At 40.3% G+C, this 13,985-nt stretch overlaps 2 protein-coding genes across 2 annotated transcripts; both read left to right on the top strand.

The window, feature by feature from the left end:
* The first annotated feature begins 2,723 nt into the window (after nucleotides 1–2,723).
* On the top strand, nucleotides 2,724–11,828 carry LOC149050228 (uncharacterized). Its single transcript, XM_089196678.1, has 2 exons — nucleotides 2,724–4,858; nucleotides 9,410–11,828. Exons 1-2 carry the CDS (start codon nucleotides 4,618–4,620, stop codon nucleotides 11,605–11,607), a joined length of 2,439 nt encoding a protein of 812 aa, XP_089052804.1. The 5' UTR covers nucleotides 2,724–4,617; the 3' UTR covers nucleotides 11,608–11,828.
* LOC149050227 (uncharacterized) lies at nucleotides 11,645–13,011 on the top strand (the record flags this gene model as incomplete). The annotated part of the gene is made up of 3 exons (XM_089192273.1): nucleotides 11,645–12,224; nucleotides 12,315–12,400; nucleotides 12,747–13,011. Coding segments are annotated over exons 1-3 (504 nt in total), but the record flags the coding sequence as incomplete, so codon positions are not given.
* Between the last annotated feature and the right edge of the window lie 974 nt (nucleotides 13,012–13,985).

Genomic DNA, 13,985 nt, shown 5'->3' with positions numbered 1-13,985 from the left:
GATTTTGGTATTATGCACATGAATCAGAATTCTATGTTCTCTTTGTTTGAGGCATTCTTGTGTGTGCTTTGAGTATGACTTTTCAGCATTATTTATAGTGGCAGCTTATTGTCCAAGCAATTCCATGTTACAAATATTACATTCAGAGACCAATTTTTTGGAAACTAATTTCCTTAACAAACTTATTTTGCAGTTTTTAATAAATAATTTGTACAAACATTCCTCACAGGGTTCTCGACTATCAGAAAAAAAACGTTTCTTTCTTGTACAAAGGCCGCCAATATTTTGGTCTTAAACTCTGTTACAGACATTACACTACCAGACACCAGTGCTCACTCTGATATGAATTACAGTGGCCATAAAATTGTGAGTTGAATTTTTTGATGCCGGAAGAAAAGAAAGTGCTAGCTCTTGACAGCAAAGCAGGAGATTTTCTCAAACCCACTGTCTTTTTGCCCTTTGAAAGGTGGGTTCATTCCTATCTCGCTTGGATAACAGTATGAACCTGATTGACTGGATATTCTATTCAAACAGAAAAGAAGACCTTCCACAACAGCAGAACCTCTAGGACTGTGGACACTGTGGACCTTTCATTGTTCCAAGTCTTTCATGTATTGAGAGACTGTTTAAATATCTTCAAAAAGAAAATGTTTTCAAATAACTAAACAAACCAACTGCAGATTGCAATAGTTAGACATTGCTTTAATAACTTAACTTGGATTGTTCTGAATTCTTGTGAGGGTACAATTCATTGACTCTTAATAAGCCAGTTGACATTATTTTGGAAAGATAAACAACACGGAACTGTACGAGTTGACAATTTTTGCTGTAATATAAGGACAGTCATTATCAGTGTGATGGCCTTGGAAAGTTGAAGTATTGCTTGTTTTAAGCTACATTTCTGGAACATTTTTTTTAAAATTTGTTATCTTCAGAGATTTTAAAAGAACGTCCTGACTCTATACATGATATGTCTTTCAGTAAACTTGAATGTGATAAATTTGAACAAAATTGGTTCACATGTAGCATTTGTTTCTCCTAAGGGACTTACTATAATAAAGTTCATGCAATCAGAGCATCCATAATGTAATGTCTATAGTGCAATATCTGTAATATAATGTCTATAACGTTATGTCCGTTACATAGAAGAGGCTTTTTTTTTCTGGTGTTTTTCCACGATTTTCATCATTTAAAGCACTTAAGTTCAGGTCCCTAAAAACCGAAAAAGGAGCAAAGCTCACAAAAAAAATCCTGGGTTTTATTTTCAGAAAAAACAAAGAAAAATATTTTTGTTATGGACACTACATTATATCTGTAACAAAATTGTTACTTTCGCAGAAAAGGTTGTGGTTATTCATCGTGGTGAATAACAATATAAGCTAAGTTTTTTCGTTTGTCTCACGATGTAGTCACGTGTGATGTAGATCGCATCAACATCACATCGTGATGCATCTACACATTATCTACATCTACATCACATGTGACTACATCGTGACACAAACGAAAAAAACTTAGCTTTTATTATAAAATACAAGTAATGTATATAATGCATCCAGTTAAAATAAGTGAGGCAAATGTTTTGTTTGAAAGTTATGTACACAGGTTCTTTTATTTGAAGTTATTATTATTACTATTTTTTTTGTTTTCTGCAATAATGTTGCTATTATTATTGGTGTTGTTTTAATCTTATCACTATCCTTTTTATTGCTGTAATAATTATTTTCTATTGTTAATACTATAACCATTATCATCATCATCATCAATACTGGTAGTAGTAATAGTAATATTGTTATCATTATAACATCATCGTCGTCCTCATCATTGCCGTCATTCGTATTTCCAGATGAGAGGCATTTTGTACCCATCAACAATTTGATTCTTCGACCGAGAAACAGACAGATTAGGGAAATACACTCCACCTTCTTTATGCAGTTGATCAGGAACATGACTGATCAACCTGGAAACTATGGAACATTGTTTTTCTTAGCAAACGGTATCACCAGGATAGAGCAGTTTGATATCAAACAGAGTAAAAAATATAGGAGAGCTGTAAAATGAGTGACTGCTGAGGGAACACATGACACAACACACAAAAAGTATCACAGCACAGTTCTACACAAGAAGCGTTTCCGTCACACTCCTCTCAGCATGTTCTTGTGGGATACAAGGCAACATGAAAAAATTCAGAATGCATAAAATATAAAATGCTGTTTAAAGTACAATTGATGCATGAATTTTTTTAATTCAAATGGGAAATGGCAGTCATGTCAATTTATGTAAAAAAAATGAAAGAAGCATCAGTTCTAGCCATCATTCCTCAGAGACAAATAATTGACCTCCTTCACTACAATGGAAAGAAATAATTTCAAGAAGGCATGATAAGGTGAAGATTATAGTTGAGGCATCTATTCTTCAAGAGATATACGCTTATCTGGGTCAAGAGGAAAACAGCCAGACTAACTCAGAAATTTCAATGCTTATTTGCCCTAAAGGCCTGAAATTAATGATGAAGAGGAAAGGACAGTGAAGTTGGAGGAAGTGGAAGAGACAAACAAAAGACCAAAAAGGAAGCAAGGAAGGTAATCGCTTGGGCCGCCACATGACCCTTAGAAGATTGCATTAAATTTTTTTCTACTGATATAAAGAAAGAAAAACTTTGAAAAAGCCAAGTGAAGAACGTGGCTGTCATCTAAAAAACAAACAAACAAACAACAGACTATTGTATTATTATTTTCAGGCCAAATACAATTACAGATACAATTCTAGAGGAAATTAGATAAATATGCTAATTAGGAAGTGTGCATAACAAGCTAAGAAGTTGAACTGTCAACAATCAGTACTCAGTTTTGTCATTATTTGCTGCTATTTTTGTTGTACCATGCTGAAAGATAGATTCCAAGACCTGCAAAATAGCGTTCAACCATGGATTCAAACTCTTTTGGTTTTTGCTGCTTTTACTTGTTTCTGTCTTGCTGATTCCAGAAAAATTATTTTCCTGCAAGCCAAGAAATTGGACTGTAGACAACTTGTATCTATTTCATCATTGTTTGCTGCAATTGTCATTTCACTTTGTTATTTGACAATAATCTTACTGTATGGATGTTGTAGCAAACCCAGTGCATTGACAGAAGCAGTAGTCTGAACAGTTATCCACTAAGGTTCTCTTGTATATGCATAATACTGTAATATTTGCTCCTCTCCTTCAAATTTGATGAAGTTGTCGTTTGGTGATTACAGAGCTTAATCACTGACACTTAAAAATAAAAGACACCCTCCTAAAGAGAGGGCACAAAGCAATTCAACTAAGTGCAAATCCAAGAAGCTCAGTAGCCAACAAGAGCCAAAAAAAGCAGAATGGGTGGGATTATGCTCTGAATATTCTCACCTTGTAGAAATCAGACAGCTCAGAAAGGCACACAAACCAGTTAACTGACAACTTTACCACTACAGGGAGGAAGTAGCAAACACTCTTTAGCCCTTTCACCACCGGTGGCCTCTTTAGAGGCCACTGACAAAAAGGTACTGCAACACTCGTGGCCCCTTTAGCGGCCAAATAAATTTACATACATTACCGCTCTGTAACCAGGCTTTTTTTAGCAATTGGGGGGCCCAGATATTGCCATTTTCCTAGGGAGGGTTTGAGTAATGCAATCGTGTTTTTATCACCACGCGGTTTCATACAAAGTTTTCGAGATATTTTGTTTTGAAAGTTCAACGAGATAAAAATTCGAACTTCGCCATTTATAAATGTCTTCGGGTGACGAGAGCGACAATTCTGGATCAGATTTATCATCTTCAAGCGAATATTCTTTCCAAGATGACGATGTCCTTGAAGAGCTGTTCGATAGCGATGAAGAGGAAGAGGACATGGCCAGAAATCGAGGACAACATGGCCCCTAAGCATGCGCACTCCTAGCAATTTGTGGACTTTAAATATGGCAGCTTCATAAAAGCTTTGTATGAGAGAAGTAAGAAATCCATTTGTAATTAAATCGTACATGTGAAAAGTCAAGTTCCACACATCTAAAACATGATAAAACACCCTAAACATACCTCACGCAAAGTCGCTCGCAGTAACGACGTGCCAAAATTCGGCAGCAGTGGACCATCTTTTGGGCTTTTCGTGGCGACTTAGCGGTCTTAAATTGGTAATTGATTACATACTTTCATTCCCAACAAGTTTGCCGTACGTGTCCATGAACCAACTCCACACATCTTAACTTCCTCTACGAAGGTTGCTCCTCAATTCCACAGCTATTTGAAAGCTCGTAAGTTCTCCAACATTCGGCGAAATAGATCTGAATAATGCGGAAATTCAAGTTTCGAATGAGAGCATCTCGCTGAGAAAATTTGGCTGCAAAGCGGTGCAAACATGTGTCTTAATCATGACAAGAAAACCTCCGAAATCGGTGTCAACAAACCGCCATTTTGTGAAGCTTTAATAGGCAATTACCGCTGTTTAAGAGCCACTGAAGGCTCCAGAAACGTGATAAAATGCAAATTTTTTGCTGTTTATGGCCTTCGCACAATTCCTGTAGTGTGAAATTAAGTCTCAGAACATTGATTTGGCTTGGAACTAATTCGTTTATTAGTAGACGTAAAATTTAAAATTATAGAATGTCTGACAGACCTCCACTGGAATCCTTTTTAAAATGGAAATTGAGCATCGAAAGCCCCTCTTTAAATTATGCTGCAAAGGCAGTCACAAAAAATGTCATTGTGGCAGTGGATATTCCCTATCCATTGATAAAGGCTTGGCATGAATTCCTAGGGTTGCAGAAGAAGGTTAGAAAGACAGCTGCTGTGGCAAGTCAGCCTAATCAGTCAGCATCAACTAGCAGTGATCTAAGTCCTGCATGTAGTGTCCCGTATGTTCATTATTATTATGGGATATAGTAGCGGAGAGAGCGAGCATGTGGTAAGACGATATAAAACACAATAAAGATTACGTTGTTGTTACAAAACGGAGTTGTACAGTCAATACGTCAAAGACACCACATTTGGCGACGAGGATAAACGATATTCAACTTGCCGTACGGCTGCTGAAGTGGAAACGAGTTCAAACAGTGGACAAAACTCGCACAGATGGCCGTATGCTTAAGCGGATTACCTGGATTACCTGCGTTCGACGCCGTCGGCGAACCAGCTACACTCGCCCAAAGATGGTTAACTTGGAAAGAAGAATTCGAGCTTTATGTTACTGCCTCTGGAATCAGCGACCCCACACAAAAAAGAGCACTACTACTTCACCTAGCCGGCCCCAAAGTCCGAGATGTTTTCAATAATTCCATTCCTGCTACAACACGAGGCGAAGCGAAAGATTACAAAAAAGCTATGGACTGCCTTTCAGAACACTTCAAGCTCAAAAAGAACGCCCCAATGGCCAGACAAATATTTTTAGCGGCTACTCCATTACCTGGTGAAACCGTCAACAATTTTATTACTCGCCTGCAGAAACTAGCAGAACATTGTGACTACGAGGGCGAAAGGGACAACCAGGTGAGAGATCGCGCCATTTCTTTTCTGAAGGACAAAAATCTCAAGTCAAAATTGTACCGTGAGGAAACACTGCCTCTCAGCAAACTCATGGAAATCGTTAGCCAGTATCATGACAAAGAAGCGCTTATACTCATTCCCGAAAGCCACGTAAACAGCTTGTCCCGTGATCCAAAACAAGGGGGAAAATGCTGGCGGTGCGATAAAGTGGGTCATTTCGCGAAAGAATGCCGTCGCTCACGTGACCACAAATGCGGAAAGTGCGGGCACATCGGTCATTTTGAAGTGTGCTGCCACTCCAAGCAGAATAAAGGACGAGACCCCAGCCAAAGTTCAAGTCGTGGTCGTGGAAACCCACGAACAAAACCTAGCCGTGGACGAAGAGGAGGAAATTCAAAGGAGCAACGTGATGTACACAACGTGTGCGAAGACGCGAGTGCAGACGAGCGCGTAAACAGTGATGACTTCTACGTGTTCAGCACCGGGAGCACGGATGGAGAGAACACCATGGAACTCATGATTGAAGATAAGCTTGTAAACATTGTTATAGACTCTGGTGCTAGCTGTAATTTAATGTCAGAGGAAATGTTTAATTTTGTATCGGGGGGCAAGGCTAGATTGTTGGACTGCAATAAGAGAGTTTATGCTTATGCTTCTGTACAGCCTCTCCAGCTTAAAGGGAAATACTTTTTTAACGTACAAGTACCACAGACCCACAAATCCCTGTATACTGAATTTTATGTAATGTGCGGTAAGGCAGCGACGCTACTTGGTCGCGAAGCCTCCGAATTGCTGGGCGTGTTAAGGGTAGGCGTGTCCATTAATAGCTGTGATGTCAAATCTGATAGCATGGAAAGCCTCACAAACAGTCTTGACCGAAAAGCCCTTCTGAAGTCCAAATTTCCAAAAGTATTTCAAGGCCTCGGCAAGCTCAAAGGATATCAGCTAAAACTCCACATTGATGAGAGTGTTCAACCAGTCGCTCAGCCACTACGCAGAATCCCTTTTAGTAGAAGAGCTAAGGTCACCGAAAAGCTAGAGGAACTACTCAAACTTGATGTCATTGAAAAGGTGGAGGGACCAACCAGCTGGGTGAACCCCTTGGTTGTGGTGGAGAAGCCTAATGGTGACATCAGGATATGTCTTGATATGAGGCAAGCAAATCAGGCCATCGTACGGGAGAAGCACCCAGTACCAACAGTTGAAGAGACACTCCAAGAAGTCTCCTATGCCAAAGTTTTCTCAAAGCTAGATCTAAATATGGCCTTCCACCAAATTGAGCTACATCCAGACTCTCGGGATATCACAACATTTGCTGCGCCTGATGGTTTATACAGGTACAAACGCCTGCTTTTTGGCGTGAACATGGCCACAGAAAAATTCCAGCAGATCGTGTGGCAAGTAATTAAATGCTGCCCGGGTGCCTACAATCTCCATGATGACCTGCGAGTCGTAGGGGCAGACGACAAAGAACATGATGAGAATTTAGACAGAGTCATGCGTAAACTGGAAGAATCAAACCTCACCTTGAATTATGACAAATGTGAAATTGGTGTTAGCAGCATGGTTTACATGGGTGATGTACTCTCTGGCGAGGGATTAAAAGTCTCCAGTGAACGAGTGGAAGCTATCGTTAAAGCACCAACGCCCCAAAACCAGTCTGAAGTAAGAAGCTTTCTCGGTTCAGTTCAGTTTTGTGCGAAGTTCATCCCAAACTTTGCAACCATATCAAGTCCATTGTGGGACCTAACCGGCAAAGATGTTAAGTGGCACTGGGGTCCAAAAGAAAAAAAAGCCTTTCAAGAAATCAAGGGCCTGCTAACCAGAGCACCAGTGATGGCCTACCACAGGCAAGGTGCCACAACACGGCTCACAACTGATGCTTCTCCTGTTGGAGTTGGAGCAGTTCTGGAGCAAAAACAACGAGACGGGACCTACAGGCCAATATATTACGCTAGCCGAAAGCTTAGCAACGTTGAAACAAGGTACTCCCAGTTCGAAAGAGAAGCTCTAGCTGTCAGATGGGCTTGCGAGAAGTTTTACCTGTACCTGTATGGAATTAAATTCGAAGTCCGCACTGACCACAAGCCGCTAGTCACAGTACTCAGTACAAAGTCGAAGCCTCCATCCGCCCGGATAGAAAGGTGGCTCCTATACTTGCAGCAATTTCAATACACGCTGACGCACATACCAGGCAAAGATAATCCGGCAGACGTCCTCAGCCGCCTGCCTATTGGCTCAACTCAAGATGACGACACCAGAAAGACGGAAGATTTTGCGTACAGCGTGGCAAGTGCAGCAGTACCAGCCGCTTTGTTGCCGAAGCAAGTTGAGACTGCCACAGCAAATGATCCAACTTTACGGATAGTGCACAAAGCTGTGATGACTGGTGACTGGACCCAATTGTCAGGCACCACCTACAAAGCAGTTAAGGAAGAACTGTGGGTAGTAGGACAAGTAGTGATGAGAGGGACTCGCATTGTAATGCCTCAGAGCCTGTGGAAACAAACCATCATGTTGGCACATGAAGGTCATCAGGGCATGGTCCGTACTAAAGCCAGGTTGCGGGAAAAAGTGTGGTGGCCACAAATGGACAAACAGGTGGAGGATGCCATACGTTCATGCCACCCCTGTCAACTTGTGGGACCAAGATCAAAACCAGAACCTGTGAGGTCAAGCAGTCTACCTGATGGACCCTGGCAGGAGATCTCAGTGGACCTTCTTGAAATCTCAAACGGTGAACACCTTTTAGTTGCTGTCGACTATTATTCTCGTTGGCTGGAGGCTATTCTCCTAAAGAAGACAGATGCCCGACATGTGATAAAAAGCATGGAAGCTATTTTCAGAACACATGGACTACCAGAAACTCTGCGCAGTGACAACGGACCACCATTTGCGTCAAAGGAATTTGAGGGCTTCCTAGAATACCTGGGAATAGACCACAAGAAGGGCATACCCTATTGGCCACAGAGCAACGGAGAGGTGGAACGCGCAAATGAAACAATTTTGAAGATAGTGCGAATTGCACGCGTCGAAGGAAAAGATTGGAAAAAGGCTCTTGAGAACTTCCTCTTCCAATATAGAGTTACCCCACACACTGTTACTGGATTATCACCTGCAGAACTACTGATGGGGAGGAAACTGCGTGACAAACTTCCACGAGTCGAATTCTCCAAAGACCGTGCAACTGAAGCATATTGGCAACAGTTGTTGAGAGAGAGAGACACTCGTGCAAAACTCAGCCAGAAAGAGTATGCAGACAGAACACGAGGAGCCAAACACAGCAATATTGAGGAGGGTGACAAGGTACTGTTAAAGCAGACACGTGAAAACAAGCTCTCACCAAACTATGAGCCAGAACCTTACATTGTCACTCGTAAAGATGGAAATGCCGTCATCTTACAAGACACAAACGGGAACAATAAGATGCGCAACATTGCTCATACGAAAAAGTTTATGGATCCTGGGACTGTTAAAAAAGCAGAAATAGATCCACAGCCATGCCTAGCCGAGCAACCAGCGCAACCCCGACAGGATCAGCCAAATCTCAGTTCTAGTCAATCAGCAACAGATACATCTGAAGCCGTATCTAGCCCCTTACCTTCAGTTGCTTCGCGCCCTGTGCGTGCCAAGCGAGCGCCCTCCTGGATGCAAGATTATGTACGCGCCTAGTTTAAAATTATTCAGAAGAAAATAAGAGACTCTGAACTTTCTTTTCGAGTACTTTATTACTTGGTTGTTTTTTTTTAATAACTTAGGGGGAGATGTAGTGTCCCGTATGTTCATTATTATTATGGGATATAGTAGCGGAGAGAGCGAGCATGTGGTAAGACGATATAAAACACAATAAAGATTACGTTGTTGTTACAAAACGGAGTTGTACAGTCAATACGTCAAAGACACCACACTGCAGCAGTCCAGGAATACACCTATGTTGACCTTTTTGAGTATTGTATTCCTCATCATACCTTTGCCATAACTGCTGATGAGCAAATACGAAAAGAAGTAAACAATACCCTTGCAAAAATTGCTGGAATGGTCCAGAATTTATATGCAAAGGCCAAAGGAGGTAGCAAGAGAGAGGAACTTAACTCAAAAGTGAGAAGATTCCACATTTTTGAAGGACAAACACTTTCAGTAACTTGCTTGAGGGAAGAAACTGAGGCTATTAGAGATGAACTGGAGGAGTGGAAGCAGAATTACCAGCATCTTGAAGCAGAGAGTAAACAGCTATTTGCAGAAATGTATTTAGCCATTCAAGAGAAGGAACAAAGTTTGTCTAACCTTCAGTCAAAGAATGAAGAACTCCAACATTACTTCGAGAAAATTGAAAATTCAGACAAAACTTATGTGGGGAAAGATATATCAGAGGTGAAGAAGAAGTCTCGCACTTTAAAGGAATTTATGTGTAGAGCCAAAACTGCTTTGTGGTTTGCAAAGTCATTTGGACTGGAACTAGAGTCAATGACTATGAATGAGCAAAAGACTGGCATCAGTCACACAGTAATGGCTGAAGACCAGATGTCAAATTACAATGGGAACTCAAATGCATTTGACTCACTGTCTGAAGAGGAGAAGTCCAAAGTAGAAAAGGTGCTATTTTTATTAGATAAATTTTGTGTTGGAGACAACTTTTATCATGAGCTTACAATGGTAGTTGATGGCTTGCCAAAGTCATACCTTGTAAAGCAAAGGAGAAGTCAGCTGAATGACATCTGTCATATCACCTCCACCCCCGGTGAGACGGAAGGGGCACAGACATCATTCACTGACCTTCTGAGAGACAGGGTTCAAGACTATGTGGCAAGCCATCCACATGTGGATCATGTACAAATCAAAATTTCAGGGGATGGGGCGAGAATGACCAGAAATTCTAGTTTCATACTTATGAGTTTTGCCCTACTCCATTCAGATGATGAAGTTATGGCAGCAAAAGGTAACCACACCATAGCTGTTGTGAAGGGTAAAGAACACTACAATACCTTAAGGCAGTCATTTGAAGATGTCTTCAAGGACATCAATTCTCTTATAAGTAAGAAGAAAATAGAAGTGGGTGGCAAATCAATTAATTTGGAATTTTTCCTAGGGGGCGATTACAAATTCATTTTACTTGTGATGGGTTTGAAGGGTGCTACCTCACACTATGCATGTGTATGGTGCAAAATACACAAAGACATGAGGTGGGACACAAGCTTCAATTTAGACCATTATCAATCTCCAGATCTAAGGAGAACTCTTACAGAGATGTTTGAACTAGTAAAGAAAAAGAAACAAAATGACAAATATTGCTGTGAACATGAGCCTCTACTTCATATAGAGCTCGATCATGTAGTGTTGGATGAACTGCACCTTCTATTAAGGATTTCAGATGTTCTCATAGAAAATTTGGTTCGGGATGCCTTAGACTGGGACAGAAGCAAAAACTGGGACAAGAGGAAATGTCAACAAAAAAATGAACACCTAAAAAATTTGCAGGCAGCAATTCGATCATGTGGGGTCTCCTTTGACATATGGGAAAAAACAAATGCTGATGGGAAAGGGTCTGGGCAATACGATTTTACTAGCCTCTTGGGGTCAGACAAGAAAAAATTGCTTAATGAACTTCCAACCAAACTCAATGGGATTATTCAGCCAGATACAGTTGAAGTAGTAAAAACTGTATGGGAAAAGTTTAGGGAAATATATAGCACTGTAACCTGCAGGAATCCCTCCACAGAAATGATAAATGACTACTTCTGGAAAGCAAAGGAATGGGTGAATCTGTTTACATCACTAGGAGAAAAAAGGCATGGCTATAAAAGAGCTAATGTAACCCCATACATGCATGCTATGGTCTACCACATTCCCATATTTCTGCAAAACTATAGAACTATCAAACTGTTTACAGGGCAAGGAGTTGAAAAAAACAATGATATGGCCAGGGCTATAGTTCACAAAAAATCTAACAAATGGGATGCTCCTGCTGACATTCTTAAGCTTGAGTCCAGACAATGGAATCTACGCGACAGTGAGCGTGCAAAGAGAACCTACAGTAAAAGGAAAAGTTCCTATTGGGAACATGATCTCAGGGAAAACAGGAAGAGCAAAAGACTACGAGAGAAGAAAAATTAATAATGCCACCTGTGAATTGTAGTAGCATATCTTGTATATAGGTCAGAGATTTATTAATGGTAGGATTGACATGATAGTAAAACATTGTCATTTATTCTTAAGGTACAGGTATTTACAATTATATTGAGACAGAAAGAGTATAAAAACTGATTTGTATCAGAATTATATATACTGATATTGTACACAAAACCATTTACACATTTATAAATAAACTAATTTGCAGAAACACGCAATGGCTTTTTCTTACAATTAATGCTTAGTTTTTCAATAAAATACCTAGGCGATGATATTATTGCTTTTTCCTTGCTCACAGTATGGTTTTTAGGGCTTCTTGACATAAATAGCCGCACTTTTATAGGAAATTCAACTAGTCATGGCCAGAAATCAAGGACAGCCAGCGGTTCCGACCGTAGGCTCATTTTATGCGAATGTTGAATAGCTGCTAAGGTTGCCTCGATCTAAAAATGGCGGCTAAGAAGACGTGTTCCTTTTACCGCGAATTGAATAATTTGAGCACTGCCGATTTTTTTAATGATCAAAAGAGGCTGAAATCATCAGCCAAGGGACCATATTATGAGGTGGAACGTGTGATTTCAAAGAGAAACCGCAAAGGCAAGGTAAGTTGCTTCGTTTTGTTTGTCCGATCTGATGTACTCAAATGGAGTCAGTCAATAATCAGGCTAAAATATATCTCAATTACGCCTTAGGTTGAATATCTTGTGAAGTGGAAGGGCTACGGCTCCCTCTCCAACACTTGGGAACCAGAAGAAAACCTTAATTCGTTGGCACTGAAGTGAGAACGGTGTTTTGATTAAGATAAGTTCTCTCATTGGGCATTAATATGGAACTTGACAGTAGCATTTCTGAGATTCTACGATTTGATCAAATAATTTAGTCACAAGTTCCGATGTTACAATCTTAAAACCCGTGAAAGCAAATATTTTGAAAATTCTAATTTTTTAAATAAACCGATTGTTGTCTTATTGTCATAGGCAATATTTAGTGATTCAATTTCCCTGTTTGATGGTTAATCTTTGGCATTTTTGTATATAAAATTCAAGTACATTTTTCAACTGTACAGGTATCTATCTCTATCTGACCAAAAATAAATTGTCTTTATTGATTTTTTCCCTTTTTAGAGCATATTTAAACCCAAAGCCTACCCAGGAGTTAATTAGTTCAAGTGTGGATGCCTTGCATGCTGCAATTTTGGAAAACCTTGCCTCAAAGAGTTTATCTCCAACAATCATTCCATTCAGGCATGATGTTTTCCAGTATCTTTTCAGGGGAAAGGGGAAAAAAAGCCAAGACTTTGGAAATGTACTGTTGGAAAAACAGGATTTTTCCAACTGCTCCCTTCCAATTGATTGGGACAGACTTTTAGATAGCTTGGGGGATGGAATGATTTCGCTGGTTTTAATTTCGATTTGCCCGAAAACATGAAGTGGGAGAACCAGCGCTTCGATGTAGACATGCAACCGTTCACGTTAACACCTGGTCCGACAATAAACTTACCTGATACTGGTAAGGCTTTTGACTTTTTCTCGTTGTTTTTCACCGAGGAAATCATCGGTAAAATTGTGGAATTTACAAACAAGAATGCTCAGAAGAAAGAAGTACCAAATTGGCAACCTGTCACATCCGAAGAGTTAAAGGCATTTATTGCAATGTTGATCATTTCGAATGACATTATTGTTGTCCCACGCGACGAACGCTACTTCCTGTCATCTGCAGAAGCAAGGCTATTTCACATTCCAGGAGTGAAAAACATTTTGCGATCTCGAAAACGTTTCTTCCAGTTAAAATCGTACATATTCTTCTGCGACCCAGACCACGAACAAACAGAAGAAGAAAAGCAAGACCCCTTATATAAAGTGAGAGGTATTTATCATGATATTGTTCAGAAATTCAAGGAAATTTTTAACTGCTCCCGTGAAATCTCCATTGATGAAGCTATGGTTCCTTTCAAAGGGAGGTTAGCCATAAAGGTGAGAATGCCAGATAAGCCAATCAAATTTGGAGTGAAATTCTTTCAACTCTGTGATTCCCAGACTGGCTATTGCAAGAATTTCTCTATCTATGCTGGGAAGGACGACAGAGAGGCTGGTAACATCGGAAAGACCGGTAAGATTGTCATGGATTTGGTTGCAGATTTGCACAAAACAAACCATCACCTTTATGTTGACAATTTTTACACCAGCCCAATTCTTTTCCTTTTGTTGAGGACAAGGGGAATTATTGCTGCTGGGACAGCAAGACCTCGCAAGGGCTACCCGCATGAACAATTGAAAAGAGCTGTTCTCAGGAAACGAGGAGAAGTGGCATGGCTTACTGCAAAGGAACAAGGAATGACAGCTTTGAGGTGGAAAGACAAAAAA

Source organism: Pocillopora damicornis, chromosome 2, assembly GCF_964200805.1.
Source record: "Pocillopora damicornis chromosome 2, jaPocDami1.2, whole genome shotgun sequence".
Classification (NCBI taxonomy): Eukaryota; Metazoa; Cnidaria; class Anthozoa; order Scleractinia; family Pocilloporidae; genus Pocillopora; species Pocillopora damicornis.
Note: the sequence above shows the minus strand (reverse complement) of the source record. Positions and strands in the feature narration are given on the sequence as shown.

What these genes read in the sequence shown, in the direction of transcription:
- LOC149050228 (XM_089196678.1), top strand. Translation starts at nt 4,618, where the DNA reads ATGTCTGACAGACCTCCACTGGAATCCTTTTTAAAATGGAAATTGAGC. An exon ending in CAGTGATCTAAGTCCTGCAT is followed by an intron (nt 4,859 to 9,409) that starts GTAGTGTCCCGT and finishes ACCACACTGCAG; the next exon opens with CAGTCCAGGAATACACCTAT.